The 15,891-nt window shown below is 33.0% G+C and overlaps 2 protein-coding genes across 3 annotated transcripts; both read left to right on the top strand.

Annotated features, from left to right (window-relative positions):
- Window positions 1-391: 391 nt before the first annotated feature.
- On the top strand, window positions 392-12,716 carry LOC124365091 (28S ribosomal protein S18b, mitochondrial). Of its 2 annotated transcripts, none has more exons than XM_046821025.1 (5): window positions 392-457; window positions 5,597-5,759; window positions 7,001-7,098; window positions 11,523-11,653; window positions 12,575-12,716. In XM_046821025.1, exons 1-5 carry the CDS (start codon window positions 407-409, stop codon window positions 12,714-12,716), a joined length of 585 nt encoding a protein of 194 aa, XP_046676981.1. In that variant the 5' UTR covers window positions 392-406. The 2 variants fall into 2 exon arrangements, with proteins under 2 accessions (XP_046676981.1, XP_046676980.1); XM_046821024.1 differs by having other exon boundaries at window positions 401-750.
- Window positions 12,712-15,255, top strand: LOC124365090 (pyridine nucleotide-disulfide oxidoreductase domain-containing protein 1). The gene has a single exon (XM_046821023.1). The coding sequence runs from the start codon at window positions 12,717-12,719 to the stop codon at window positions 14,163-14,165; it is 1,449 nt and encodes a 482-aa protein (XP_046676979.1). The 5' UTR covers window positions 12,712-12,716; the 3' UTR covers window positions 14,166-15,255.
- Window positions 15,256-15,891: the final 636 nt, after the last annotated feature.

The following is a 15,891-nucleotide window of genomic DNA, read 5'->3' as shown; positions in this document are numbered from 1 at the left end:
CCGCATTTCTTGATTAGGGGCTAGCAAGGTCACGGTAATATATTTTAGGAATAGCAGAAAAAGAAAAAAGAGAGGAAATCAATTTAAAAGTTAATTTTGGCTTGTACAAACAAATAGTCAGATTTGGTTGTAGAAATCAGGTGGCAACCCTACGGATACATGAGAACATCTGCATATTAAAGCTAAAGTGGTAGTTAGAGCTCATTTATTGGTTTGAATCTGCAAATGTTTTTGTTTTCCTTACTCATATTCATTTTAATCATTTTGCTAGTACCGTTTAAAAATATTATACTCGTATTTGAGTAATTTTTTACTTGCCCTTTTCTCTTTGTAACACTAGCTAGCCAGAAAAGAACTGCTGTTGCACTGTCGGTACCTTGATGTATGCAGCTGTTTTCAGTTTTCAATGTTTTCGTTTGAGGCCGAGGCCACGTTAGTTTTATGGTTATATTTTATGGTGAATTTTTAGTGGTATAAGTTCCGTTTTGTATACTTGTGATTGTCCGTTAAAATATCGATTACGAATATTCTTTTCAGTAAAAAACTACTATTCATATTTGTGACTCAACAATACAGTTAATGCTACCTTTTTGATTCAGTTGAGTGATGTGCTTTGTAGACAAGGAATAATTTATGTTCTGATAAGGTTATTATAAAATCATGTCGCTTTTTAGCAAAGTTATATTTAGCAATCTGATGAAATTCGGATGTCTAAGTACACCTATTTCTAAATTTCATATAACACAATTTGTAAGTTGTCTTTTCTTACAACTATTAAATTAGGCTAGATTTAAAATTGCATATATATTAGGCATAATTGACAGTTCATAGAAATTAAATTCAATAATAACTTGTATTGTAAACCAATTTATGATTAAAATTGACAAACAGCTTTGACCAGGGGCCTTTACTAATTTAATTATGTTTTAATGGGGTTTTCAACTTAATAGGCTAATAGATTTTATAGATTAGAATATATAATATAGATCTGTTGTAGAAAGTTGGAAATCATGAGATATGTTTTGTTTGGTTATGACCCGTTCAATTTGATTGGGTCAATCATATGAACAAGTGATTCGGATCAAAGTGTTAAGACATCCGTTCACACCAAGCATTTTGTTTACTTTTTCCTGCCATCTGAATAAATTTGACATTTTCTTCTGAATCTGATAAATTATTTTTAAGAATCGTTAAAACTAAATAACTCAACAGTATATACAAATAACTAAAAATGTATATATCTGTTGTGTTATAGGTTACATCAGGTCCCCAAAATCATCCAGCTAGAATAGATATATAGAATAAATTCATTGTACGATAAGGTATTTTTTCCTATATTTGTTCACTAGTTTGCAAGTAAATCCTTTCATTCACACGATGACTAGTATTGACCTGTGACATCATGGGAAGGCTCTGTAGCTCAGCAGTGATAGGGTCATGGCAGTGAACGAGACTGAACCGGATCAATCAGATGATTTAAATGTCATACTGTACCACTTAGGCTAGGCCGATGGATGACTTCCCGCTGATATGGCTAGTGCTCATCTCGGTACTGCTTTACAAGACCCACTTTGAATTTTTTGGCTGCAGTTATAGATGAGGCTGGCAAAACAATTGATTGTAAATATTGATAGGCTAATAGTCTGCGATATAATAAATAAAAATACCGTTATCAAATTGAACCCAATAGATTGATATTTCCGTATGTTTATAAAATAAATAGGCTAATAGTTAAGATGGCAGAAGAATCAAGTAGCAGGAACTACTGTTTAATTTCAGAAAATATCATAAGTGCACAAGAAAAAACTGTAAATATTTACTTTAGCCACTTTACAATATTTGATGTTTTTTTTTTTTTAAGGAAAATGCTTAGAAAGTAAATAAAACAAGTAAACAATTAAATTTTGGAAAGGTTGAAATTTATTTTATTTTATAAAAGAAACGGTAATTCTAAGCAATATATGGGTCAACCTCGATTTTTCTCATATTACAATATAATGTTCCAATAGTCCAATTTAGAAAAGGAAATGACTAGAATTTCTTGCCGGAAAGCAGTTATAGGGAGCAGGCAACTCATATTACAATATAATGTTCCAATAGTCAATTAGAAAAGGAAATGACTAGAATTTCTTGCTGGAAAGCAGTTATAGGGAGCAGGCAACCGCGAGAATTACCTATTAGTGATCAGGGGCACTGACGTGATCTGGGCTTCAAATTTGGAACTACTCGAGTTAATTTTTTTTTTTCCAAAAGAGCAAGCAGCGCGAAGCGCTGCGCAGCGGTGCAAGCATCGTGCGTGATCTTCGTATTTACTGAATTGATTCAGGCCAAAGGAATGACACAGATTCCTTTACCATATTTTTACGGAGATTTTGTATTGGGCGGATTATATTGGTTTACTTTGCTTTCCAGCATGTAATTATGTGTTTAAAATTGTTTTACATACATTACCTACATTATATTGTAATATGTAATAACAATTTATCAGAAATTTTTTAAAAAAAAAGGATCACGCACGATGCCTGCCCGCTGCGCAGCGCTTCGCGCTGCTTGCTCTTTTAGAAAAAAAATTAACTCGAGTAGTTCCAAATTTGAAGCCCAGATCACGTCAGTGCCCCTGTTTACTAATAGGTAACTCTAAGCAATATAAGACCGTCTGGCGGTTGCCTGCTCCCTATAACTGCTTTCCGCAAGAAATTCTAGTCATTTCCTTTTTCTAATTGACTATTGGAACATTATATTGTAATATGAGAAAAATCGAGGTTGACCCATATATTGCTTAGAATTACCAAAGAAACTAATACTTGAGTGGGTTTAAAACAGTAATGCCTGTGGGGCATTACCGAAAGATAGTTGGTGTTGAAGAAATCAACTCTCCAAATCAGTATAATATAAAATTCCAAAAGGCTGATCACTAATATTTTTAGTTTGCAAATGAGAACTAAAAATATTACAAATTCACTTAACCGTATTATTTTGTGTAGCAGGGCAATATCCGCTACCAGATAATGTAAAAGTACGGTACACAAAGAATTTAAATTTACATTAAGATGTAAACGAAAACAACACAACGTATTTTCTGTTTGTTCTGAAACAATAATAATTACTCTTCCCTAAAAGTGCACTCACAATATTAACTTTTAAATTGAATACACAGAAAATCATCACTCACTAGCTTTACAAATGAGAAAACAATGACTTTCTTTAAATTTTATTGAACCAAATATAACCAATATAAAAAAGCAATGGTAAGACACTCAGAGAATTGCTTAATAGTCAACACTACTGAAATAGCTAAAGTAAACACGATAAATAATCGTTACCATAGATGTAGAAACAATGAATTAACTTTAACATTGAGGTAGAAACTGTGACCAAAATGAAGAAAACGGACAAACTTTAATTGCAGTTGGTACACATATTATTTCAGTTTAAATTCTTACGTGAATGTTGACAACCTTGAATATCCCCTCCTAGTGTTTTATCCTTCCCCATCCAGTAACCCTGATTCCTCTTAATCCCCTAGATCAGATACTTATATATATAAACAAACAAAGAGTACGAGTAGATAGGTACACAGAGTGGGCCTCCAGTATACATATCATACATACATACCAAAGTACATTCATGTCTTTTTCAATAACATATTGGTGTCATCGTGCTACTATATGATTTTCGGGTTGATTTATACTAAATTTTTGTGTTGACATCAGGCCCACTTTCATACATACTTTTCAAAAAAAAATTTCAGACCATGGCTAGTCTATTTAAATATCATTTAATACTATTAAAGTATTAAATAGCTTGTGAGTTTGGTTTATAGAGAACATTTTTGAGACTTAAAATAAAATAATAGTTACTGACATTTCTTCAGAAAGTTTTCCTTATATAAAAAGGGTTCGAACATACAAGTTCAATAACAGTCAATGTTAAAATATCAATGTCAATGTTAAATATAGTCTATATAAGATAAATATATATCTCAATAAATTTATGAAATAAGAAGTGAAAAATGTATAATGAAAACTTAAACTAATTTTTAAATGATATAGTGTAAAACATAAGGCCTGGGGGTACCACATGTTTTGCTTTTAATTGAAAAATTAAATTTCAGTTCCAGTGGAGTAAATATAATTTGTAGTATACTTTCTTTTGTAAATAAACTATATTTTCTTCAAAAACTAATTTCTTTATACAGGGTGATTCAAAACAACACCACAAATTTAGAAATGTATAACTCTGTAGAGAATAAAAGGAGAGTTTAAGTACTATCTGTCCGGCGAATTTGGGAAGCTCTAAAGTTTAATTTTAGTTGCTCATTTGTTCACTTGAGGTGCTGTTGGGAAAGCGTCAGTTGACGCTAATATGGTGACTGCAAAACAGGAAGCTTTTCGTGTTATTGAGTACGGCAGAAGTGAATCGACGACAGTTGTTCAGCATGCGTTTCGAACAAAGTATGGTGTTCAACCTCCTGATAGGTGGTGTATCAAACTTTGGTATAATACAGCAAGCATTTTGTTCGCAGCCCAGGTAAATCGACTTGAAGAGCTATCAGAGAGCTGTAACTTCCACAAACAACTGTATTAAGAGTCCTACGAAACAGTTTTAGTAATGAAACCTAATTGTCTGAAATTGGTTCAAGCCCTTTCTGCAGCTGATAAGATTAAAAGAATCGATTCCCTGTGAGTTTATCCTTGCTCAAATGGAAACAAATGAATCTTTAGTTTCAAATATTGTAGTGATGAAGCTACTTTCTACACCAACAGGAAAGTCAACCGGCAGAATGTCCGTTTATGAGGCACTGATAATCCGCGGGAAACAATAGAAATTGAACGTGACTCGCTTAAGGTGAACGTTTTCTATGCAATTTCAGCCAACAAAGTTTTTGGTCCCTTTTTCTTCAAAGATGCTACAGTAACTGGACTACAGTATCAGGAGATGTTGGATAATTGGCTGTTCCCCTCTGCTCGAACAAGAAGAACAGCAATTCATATTTCAGCAGGATGGAGCACCACCACATTGGCACCTATTTGTCCGTAACTACCTGATCGTCAACTACCCGAGCGATGGATCGGCCGCCTGGCAGCCCGCGCAGAGCACTTCATCGCTGGCCTCAAAGAAGCCCTGACCTTACTCCTTGCGATTTTTTTGGGGGTATGTTAAGGATATGGTGTTTCGGCCACCTCTCCCAGCCACCATTGATGATTTGAAACAAGAAATAACAACAGCTATCCAAACTGTTACGCCTGATGTGCTACTGACAGTGTGGAGTGAGTTTGAGTATCGGGTTGATATTGCTCGAGTGTCTGGAGGGGTTCATATTAAACCTATCTAAACTTGTTTTTGGATGAAAAAAAATTCTTTTTAATACTCTTTGTAATGATGTGTAACTGAAGGTTCTATTTTGTTTCTTCCATTAAATACAACTTTTTAAAGTTGTGGTATTCTTTTTGAATCACCCTGTATTAAAAGGTCTGTGAATTGTATACTGTATGGTGATTATTGTAAAAGCGCTTAATATTCTACATAGGCAAATATTGTAAATAGGCTATCTTTAATTTATATTCGTGTTAAATAATTTACAAAAATTTTTCAGCGCCCACTTGTAGTTGCACCTGCAATTACATTGAAATCTCGATCGTACTGCCAAGAACACTCTACAGAAGAGGGAAAAGAAGAGAAAAAAATTGTTGATTCTGCTAAAGATCGATCCAAGATCATTCCAGTTGAAGTTAGCATACAATATTTACAGAGTTCAGGTAGGCTATGTCATTAATTAAAATTTTACTGTCATTATAGTATTTGTAAGGAAATCACTTTCCTCTAGTACAGAGTTTCTCAGCCTTTTTGACCATACAACACGCTTTTTAACAACCAGAAATTTTGATAACCTCCGACTGTGAATTGCAATGGAGTGAAGGGAGGTGAGATGTTCCGCACCCTAAATGCATAGGGCTCATATCCTGTAAAATGCTGTGGTTTCATTGTATGGTATTCCCTCATTAAATATTTGATAAAAACTAAATTTATTATTCCACTAATAAAAGTACGATAATAAAATTTATATTTAACGCAAAAACTAAATCAAAATTTAATATGTTTGATCGTGTTATAAAGCCTGTGGATGAGCACAATCAGCCTGTGCTGCTTGTTACTTGTGGAAGATTAAATAAATTAAATTAAACCATGTTTTTCATTTCACTGTCTATACATAGCACATGAAATGTATGTATTGTACTGTAATTTAGCTAGCTAAAACTTGCACAGGGCTTTCTTTCACCCTTATCAGCACATGAGGTGCTGCTATATGAGCCACTGTGTATTTACAAGACTAAGCTTGAGGCCATGATTGATGAACCACTTTGATATACTGCTAGATCGGACAGATCCTTATATGTCTAAATGCAGGAATAATAAAGCTAAATATTAATGTTACTCCCATTGTCGTAGCTCTACTAGTTTAGTTTGTGGTTAACGTACAAACTCTGGTACCTATACTCTTTGATCCAAGAGTAATTACACAACTCGTTAATTTTGACCTTGTCCTAAGAAAGTGCATTCCTCTTTAGTGACTAAGAAAACAGAAACCTCTTTTGCTAAGATTAGGGAGAAAATGTAACATTTTTCACATAAACTTGGTTACCAAACGGTCCAGGTTTGCATAGCTTTTTCTTGGGGTTAGCAAAAACTATTAGGTAGTTTTTCATTTACGTCTTAGCAAAAACTAATCATATTTTTATTCGTCACTTTTAATAACTTTTATTTATACCACTCAATTTATTACACTAAATATTACCACTGAGAATAGTTTGATAGATGGGTGTGGTGTTAGTTTTATTTTATACTTATTTTTAAAAGCTTTTAGTTGTCTAATACAGACATAAAATAACCTATAGTAACAGAAAATGAAAAAATTATGACAGTTAGTTAATATCATAGACAATAATTACAGTAAATCAGATCATAATGTCAGTTTGATTAATCTAGTTACAATTTTCAGCATACAAAACTACATATGGTGGGGACCCTGTATGGAAGCAATATAGGAGGAACCATTTAGGACAGATACCACCAAGAAAAACTAGGAAAAGATGTATTGTAAGTATCCCTACTGAAAGTTTTGTTGTCATCATAATTTAAATTCCAAACAAATTATTGATATAAAACAGTTAAGCAGTAGGCTGGGAAAAGCTGGATATAAGAGAACTTGGATCAAAATTTGAATTTGTAGTCTCTCACTTACTGGATAGTATGAACTAAGTACAATAAGCACATTATTTCAGTTGAAAGAGAATTTTGGCTTAAAATTAGGTTACCAACTTTGTTTTGTAGAAACATTTTTCAGAATACTTTTTTTTAATCAGTATCTTCTACTGTGCTTAATAACTCTTGTTAACATTGAGCTTATGAATGGACAGGAGATTAAACTTTCCTACTATATATATATATATATATATATATATATATATATATATATATATATATATATCAATCATGAAAAGCAAGGGCTCTGGTGTATGGTAAGCACACTCACTCGGCAATTGAGAAGTCCGGGGTCGAGTCCTGGCAGAGCAACTACTTTTTTTTATTCAATGTTTATGGAAATTAAATTAGGCTATTGCCATTCATACAAATTTAATGAATTTAAATAAGTCTTTTGACATGTATTTGGTCTTCCGAACGTATGTTAGTTGGGTTATTTAAACACATTGTGAAAGAAATGGCCAGATACAATATAATTGATACGTGAAAAGTAAGCGCTTGGTGGTGTAGGGGTAGCAAACTCACTCCGCAATTGAGAGGTCCGGGTTCTAGTCCTGGCAGAGCAAGAGCTTTTTGTGATTCAATCTTTATGGAAATTAAATTATTTTAGTACTACTAGTAATACAGGGCGTTTCAAAAAGGACTTTACAACTTTGAAAATTCATATAAAATTTATTAAACACGGTACAGAGCTGGTTTTGGTGTTGTTTTAAAGGAAAACAGTTTGTTTTGTCTCGCGTAGTCCGCTAGTGCCTAATTGCGCCGCACAAGCGTAGATCACTACGAGTCCGCTACATATTTTCCCAGATGACAGCAGATCGACATTACATTAACTACCAATCGTGAAAACGTCATTTTGTTTTACTTTGTGTATGAATTACTGTATATAGATAATCCTAATTAACATTATCCTACTTTTGTAAATATTGTGCTTGCGTTTTATACATATGACATGCATCACCACGAATATTCTCCATATATTTCTGGACTGCATCTAATCGGCAATGTACTGATTGCTAAAATATGTTGTCATACTTTGTGTGTAAAAAAGCATAAATAGATTAACAAATTGAAACATTATTGTCAATACTATTTTTCTTTTAGTTCATTTTTTTTATTTAATTACAAATATTAAAATGTTAGTTTTAAAATTGCTTGGGCTACTAACTACTACATACACACAGTAAGGTAGTGTTATTGGTTGTAAAAATGGTTTCTTCAAAAATTGCTTGGGCTACTAACTACTACATACACACAGTAAGGTAGTGTTATTGGTTGTAAAAACGGTTTCTTCAAAAATTGCTTGGGCTACTAACTACTACATACACACAGTAAGGTAGTGTTATTGGTTGTAAAAACGGTTTCTTCAAAAATTGCTTGGGCTACTAACTACTACATACACACAGTAAGTAAGGTAGTGTTAAAAACGGTATTGGTTAACTACTACATACACACAGTCGGTTTCTTCAAAAATTGCTTGGGCTACTAACTACTACATACACACAGTAAGGTAGTGTTATTGGTTGCTAAAAACGGTTTCTTCAACTACTAACTACTACATACACAGTAAGGTAGTGTTATTGGTTGTAAAAACGGTTTCTTCAAAAATTGCTTGGGCTACTAACTACTACATACACACAGTAAGGTAGTGTTATTGGTTGTAAAAACGGTTTCTTCAAAAATTGCTTGGGCTACTAACTACTACATACACACAGTAAGGTAGTGTTATTGGTTGTAAAAAACGGTTTCTTCAAAAATTGCTTGGGCTACTAACTACTACATACACACAGTAAGGTAGTGTTATTGGTTGTAAAAACGGTTTCTTCAAAAATTGCTTGGGCTACTAACTACTACATACACACAGTAAGGTAGTGTTATTGGTTGTAAAAAACGGTTTCTTCAAAAATTGCTTGGGCTACTAACTACTACATACACACACAGTAAGGTAGTGTTATTGGTTGTAAAAACGGTTTCTTCAAAAATTGCTTGGGCTACTAACTACTACATACACACAGTAAGGTAGTGTTATTGGTTGTAAAAACGGTTTTCTTCAAAAATTGCTTGGGCTACTAACTACTACATACACACAGTAAGGTAGTGTTATTGGTTGTAAAAACGGTTTCTTCAAAAATTGCTTGGGCTACTAACTACTACATACACACAGTAAGGTAGTGTTATTGGTTGTAAAAACGGTTTCTTCAAAAATTGCTTGGGCTACTAACTACTACATACACACAGTAAGGTAGTGTTATTGGTTGTAAAAACGGTTTCTTCAAAAATTGCTTGGGCTACTAACTACTACATACACACAGTAAGGTAGTGTTATTGGTTGTAAAAACGGTTTCTTCAAAAATTGCTTGGGCTACTAACTACTACATACACACAGTAAGGTAGTGTTATTGGTTGTAAAAACGGTTTCTTCTTCAAAAATTGCTTGGGCTACTAACTACTACATACACACAGTAAGGTAGTGTTATTGGTTGTAAAAACGGTTTCTTCAAAAATTGCTTGGGCTACTAACTACTACATACACACAGTAAGGTAGTGTTATTGGTTGTAAAAACGGTTTCTTCAAAAATTGCTTGGGCTACTAACTACTACATACACACAGTAAGGTAGTGTTATTGGTTGTAAAAACGGTTTCTTCAAAAATTGCTTGGGCTACTAACTACTACATACACACAGTAAGGTAGTGTTATTGGTTGTAAAAACGGTTTCTTCAAAAATTGCTTGGGCTACTAACTACTACATACACACAGTAAGGTAGTGTTATTGGTTGTAAAAACGGTTTCTTCAAAAATTGCTTGGGCTACTAACTACTACATACACACAGTAAGGTAGTGTTATTGGTTGTAAAAACGGTTTCTTCAAAAATTGCTTGGGCTACTAACTACTACATACACACAGTAAGGTAGTGTTATTGGTTGTAAAAACGGTTTCTTCAATCTATGCATAATATATTTTTCAGTTTAATAAGCGAATTTTACGCCCTAAAATATTATAATATAATATAAACACCTGTAAAGACATTGCTTTTGTATATTACTCTTGTAATGGTTGTCATAACAGGTTACCAATTTTTTTGCTTCGAAGATCACTGAAAGTCTCAATATATCACTCCTCAGCAGTAGACATCCTCTCTTGCAATCGCCAAAAATTGATATTTCTTTGAATATTCAGAAGATGGAAGTCTTGTAGACATGGAAATTTCTGGGGTCAGTATGTGAATTCCAAACACCCCAATAAGCTACACATAACAGCCAATCATTATTTTAACTTTCACTGATCTTGTAACTTTGTCCAAGTAAATATTAGCTTTTTACTAATTTAAAACGTACTATTGTATTTTGATCAGTACATGCGACCATATTTTGACACTCATACTATTTATAAATAAAACTAACTTTTAAAAAGACTGTTTATTTGATCGGTAATAGGATATAGAATTTTGTTTATGGCAAAGTTTGGGAAATTATTCAAGCCACTTTGCTAGCTAGAAACCCTCAATAATTTAGTTTGTGGTGGTGTATGGCAGTCTGTAGTTGCCATCATTTGTTATTGGTTTTGAAATAAACGTCATACTCATATGTTTCTCTTACTACTATAAATAGCTAGCTCTTCTATTTTAATTTATGGATTGTAATACATTTGCTATTTTGTATTAGTGCTGTTAAAAAAGTGGTACAGGACAATTAATTTCCTTCTTCAAATCACTCACCTATTAAAAGTAAGTTTAAATTTACACAAATGGTGTCATTGTGACAAAGTTTTTAAATATTATTTTTTATCAACATTAGGCAGAACATAATTTTAAAAAATACATCTTAATGTACCAGATATATTTTTAAGGAAAACTAAACATTAACTAGCCTTGGGATATACAGTTTTTTGTTCGATCGTTCTGGAATTTTAAAGACGTGTACTTAAAAAATTCAGGAATTCCATAATTAAAGTTGGCTGGACACCCTGATTAAATATTTAACAACATAGCTATACCATATAAAAACAAACTATTATTGTCCCCTACTATTACTATAATAATGATTTATTGAGAAAGTCATTAATCGCTTTGTGTTTTTAACTAGATAGCTAAATATTAATATTGCAGCTTTGGTGTGACATTTTTACGTATTTTTAGATTCCTTCTTTGAGTAAGGTAGATAACATTTGTTCTGTTTACCATACAGTAATTAACAGAAATTGTATATATAAATCAGTTTTTTGTTTTTACTTTGTAGTAATTTTTCCTTTCTTTGTAGAGGCAAGATATGATTTCTACTGGTAACCCATGTCCAATCTGCAGAGATGAATATCTAGTGTTGCATCCAAAGAATATAGAACTGTTGAAGCAATTTATATCCCCCCACACTGGTGCCATCCTATCTTATCAGTAAGTTATAAACATACTCTCTTTATTTATTTTTTTAATCACTACACTGAGAACACCTACCAATACTAACTTTTTATTTTTGTGGAACCTTTCGATAGCAAGGCTATCTTCATCAGACACATAAAAAATTAAAAAGTTAGTATTGGTTGATGTTCTCGATGTAGTGAATAAATTAAGAATAGCCCATACAAGCTCCATATTCAACATACTCTCTGTAGTTTATTTTGTTGTAGAGAGAGTCCCTGAATGAATATAACATTGTTTAGCTAGAACTTTCTGAAGTGTCACATAATGGAGTATATGTGAAGTAATTAAGATGTTAAGTAATGGAGTATAAGTAAGGAGGTAGTAAGGAATTCTTGTTCCTTGTGTGTCTCAAACAAGGGAAAAGTAATTGAGATGTGGAGAAAAATGTTTTATCTTCAGACTAAATGTGATGAAAAATTCAATGCATTTCATTTGCTTGTTACAATTGAAAAAAGCGAACATATATTTTTCACATTGATATTCAACTGCTAAAAATTCACTAACATGTAATCATAAATATTGATATTTTATTTAAAAAATGAAAAACAAAATATTCTTGACTTAAAATACATACTATTGACAATGATTTTAATACATTCTGTAGCTTTGAAACTATTAATACCAAAGAAAACGTTTAATACAGCACTCTCATTGACATAGGCTGTTTCAGTAAATCTTCTGAACAAACTGGCTCAACAACACACTTTATGATAAAGATAAACCCACAGTAAGTTGGGTTATTTACAGTTGTGCCAAAATATACCCCCTTCATCCTACTACTTCATATCCTAAAAAGTAACCTCCATTTATTTAATATCTAGATGAAACATTGGTTACATTCTTGACAGTCCATTTATTTATTGACAATTAATGATTTTTTTGTTATTGTTACAGGTTGACAGGACTATGTCAGAGGCGTCATATAGAGCTTGAAGTAGCTATCATGCAAGCAAAGGATATGGGATTAATAACGTTTGATTTACCCTTTCAAAAATATGACTATTCAGAGTATGTTGATGTAAGAAAGTTACAGTAAATGGACAATAACTCTGTGAAAATGGAAGAGTTTGATTTTGTCATTGTAGGAGGTGGTATAGCCGGAGTCTCGTGTGCAGAGTCTCTAACATTTCTATGTCCAGATAGTAAAATTGGTTTAATAACATCGTCTCCGCTGATTAAAACTGTTACAAATCTTGTCCCAATCACAAAAATGCTTGCTAGCTTCGATGTTGAAGAGAGAAGTGCTGATACTTTGTCCAGTTCTAATCCCAATCTTAACATAATTCATGACAGTGTAATAGGTTTAAATTCATCTTTACATACAGTATTGTTGAAGACAGGTAGTGTCTTGAAGTATAAGAAAATTTGCATATGTAGTGGGGCATATCCTAAGTTGATTCCCTCAGAAAACAAGAATATTATTGGTATAAGAGATACTGATTCAGTAAAAGACTTTCAGAATAGAGTGCAAAACTCGTCCAGAATTGTTGTAGTCGGTAATGGAGGTATTGCTACAGAAGTTATTCATGAACTAAAAGGTGTCGAACTGGTCTGGGTAATTAAAGATGATCACATATCAGCAACATTCATCGATCCTGTGGCTGCAGAGTTTTTTCAAGACAGAGTTTTCAAAAGAGATACGAATGATTCGTCACCTGTGGTGAAGAGACTGAAATACACAGTGGAGGATAAGTTGAATAAATCCGACAAGACTGGAGCTGCGCTAGGACCCGATTGGCATTCCAAATATGATCTCAGTGGCTCTCTCAAGACAAATACAGAAATCACAGTTGAGTATAAATCTGAGGTTGAATCTGTCCTCACTCTTCAGGATGTGGGAGATTGTGTTAAAAAAGACAAAAACTGGCCAGTGTTTGTAAAACTTACAAATGGTAAAATATACGGCTGTGATTTTATTGTTTCTGCAACTGGAGTGATCCCCTGCAGCAGATTTGAGATGGAAGATGGTAAAACATTCAAGATGGGTGACGATGGAGGTATAGAAGTTGACTGGAAGATGGAGACCAATCTGCCGGATGTGTATGCTGCTGGAGATGTGTGTTCAGCAACATGGGACAGAGCCACTCATTGGTTCCAGATGCGGCTGTGGACCCAAGCTCGGCAGATGGGCACTTATGCTGCCAAATCCATGGCTTCTTCTCTTCAACAAGAAACGTTTTATCAAGATTTCTGCTTTGAGATGTTCTCTCACGTCACAAAATTTTTTGGCTACAAAGTAGTTTTGCTTGGGTTATTCAATGGACAAACTCTTAATAACTCTTATGAAGTGCTCTTAAGAATCACCAAAGGTGTTGAGTATGTCAAATTGGTGATGAAGAATGGTCGGATGCAGGGTGCTGTTCTTATTGGTGAAACCGATTTAGAGGAAATGTGTGAAAACTTAATTCTCAACCAGTTGGACCTTACGGATTTCGGGGAGGATCTTCTGAATCCTGACATTGATATAGAAGACTATTTTGATTAAATTTACCAAATCAAGTTTATACTTGAATTAAAATGTAACAAAAACTTTATACTGATTGTATATTACTTTATAAAAACATTAATTGGATTATAGAGTTATTGTTGAATGATTTAGCCTTTTTATTTAAACGTATTATCACTTGCTAAGTACTTTCAGAATATTTAACAGATTCCTGGTTAAATTTAGGTATCTTCCCGTAAGTATTAAACCCGTTCTATTTTACTTTAAATACTGAAATACAAAAATTCTAATAAATATTTATTTTTAATGATTGCTTGAATAAAATTATAAAGTATTTTGAATTTTCTAATGGACTAACAATGATGCATCTGGCCATCAGAGCAAGCTAAGTGACAAATAAAAAACATCTCAAGATAGTATATATCACATAACAGGTAAAAATTCTACAAGGTCTTAACATGAATACCCGAGAGCGATTATAATTATAAATTCTCTTGGTTATAACTTCTTAAAAAATGTTTAAGTATTTGGTTGCAGATATTGGAATCTAACCAATCAAATTAGACAAGTTGGTTGCAGTACATTTAATTACATGTTCATTTAATTTAACATAAGTTAATGGATCAACTTTAGTAAGTTTTAAATGCTTTACTTGTTATTCTAGAAATAATTTATAGAAGTACTTGTATTTATTCTGTAGGAACATATTGCACTTAATTTTATTCCTATGTAGTTGTACAGGATGAGTTGTAGTCACTTGGTACAAATACATTGTAACAGTAATTATACATTTTATTTATTAAATTCTCGTACAAAATCACTTCTAACAATGTATAATTTACTAACTCAGCATAACCTCTAAACAGTATTGTTGTAACAGACTGTAACTAGCGCTACAATTATAATCAAATTGATATTTAATAACTAATTAAACGATTTATGGCCCACCCAGTACGCGATTGTCTAACCATTTATTGGCAGGATAAATATTAATATACACATTCATGTTCACTTCTAGCAGCCTACCATATACCCTACAATCTGTATGTAATAGGATAATAAAACCAAGCTTTTGTGGCAAAATGGTTTTTGTACTTATGAAACCAATAAACTGGATTTCAATAAAGTATATTTATTTGTATATAGTTGTACCTCACCATACCAACAGCATTGACCAATTCAAGGTGTATTTGAAGGAAGAAAGCTTCTGAATGGGATATACCTCAGTACGTGTGATTTCTTATATTATATATTATGCTTAGTGACAACGAAGAAAACAATTTGGAATGGATAATGAACTACAGTTGGAAAAAAAAGGAGGGCAGAGAACATTTCTAAGAAAATATTAGAAAGTCAAAGGAAAGTAGCTGAGTTTAATCTCATATACTGGCTAAGATTGTACTTGAAGAAAGAACAAGTTCTCAATCTTCATCCGATTATGCTGCAATACAGTGACGGCTGAAATCAGCTGTCTGTGTCTGAAGACACAAAACAACGTCGGAACAGCTTAACCATCAAATGAAAAATGGTTAACACATTCGCTACCGAAATGTAAAAACTTTTTCGTTAATATGGACCGGCTGGCACACATATGTGCCGGCTAGTTGATTCTTATAGACCGATGGCACATATTTGTGCCGCTCGGTACAGTTCCAGTGGACCGACGGCACATATTTGTGCCAGTGTAGTATTATTAAATAAAAGGCTGTGGTAACGATCGGTCTATTCTTTCGACTTCATTCTTTCATATCGGTCTACAGGGATG

Source organism: Homalodisca vitripennis, chromosome 6, assembly GCF_021130785.1.
Source record: "Homalodisca vitripennis isolate AUS2020 chromosome 6, UT_GWSS_2.1, whole genome shotgun sequence".
NCBI lineage: Eukaryota > Metazoa > Arthropoda > Insecta > Hemiptera > Cicadellidae > Homalodisca > Homalodisca vitripennis.
Note: the sequence above shows the minus strand (reverse complement) of the source record. Positions and strands in the feature narration are given on the sequence as shown.

Bases quoted from the DNA above. Each gene is read 5' to 3' on its own strand.
- LOC124365090 (XM_046821023.1), top strand. From the start codon at position 12,717: ATGGACAATAACTCTGTGAAAATGGAAGAGTTTGATTTTGTCATTGTA.
- LOC124365091 (XM_046821024.1), top strand. From the start codon at position 661: ATGTCGCTTTTTAGCAAAGTTATATTTAGCAATCTGATGAAATTCGGA. The intron at 751-5,596 runs GTAAGTTGTCTT...AAAATTTTTCAG, and splicing joins AATTTCATATAACACAATTT to CGCCCACTTGTAGTTGCACC. The intron at 11,654-12,574 runs GTAAGTTATAAA...TTATTGTTACAG, and splicing joins GGTGCCATCCTATCTTATCA to GTTGACAGGACTATGTCAGA.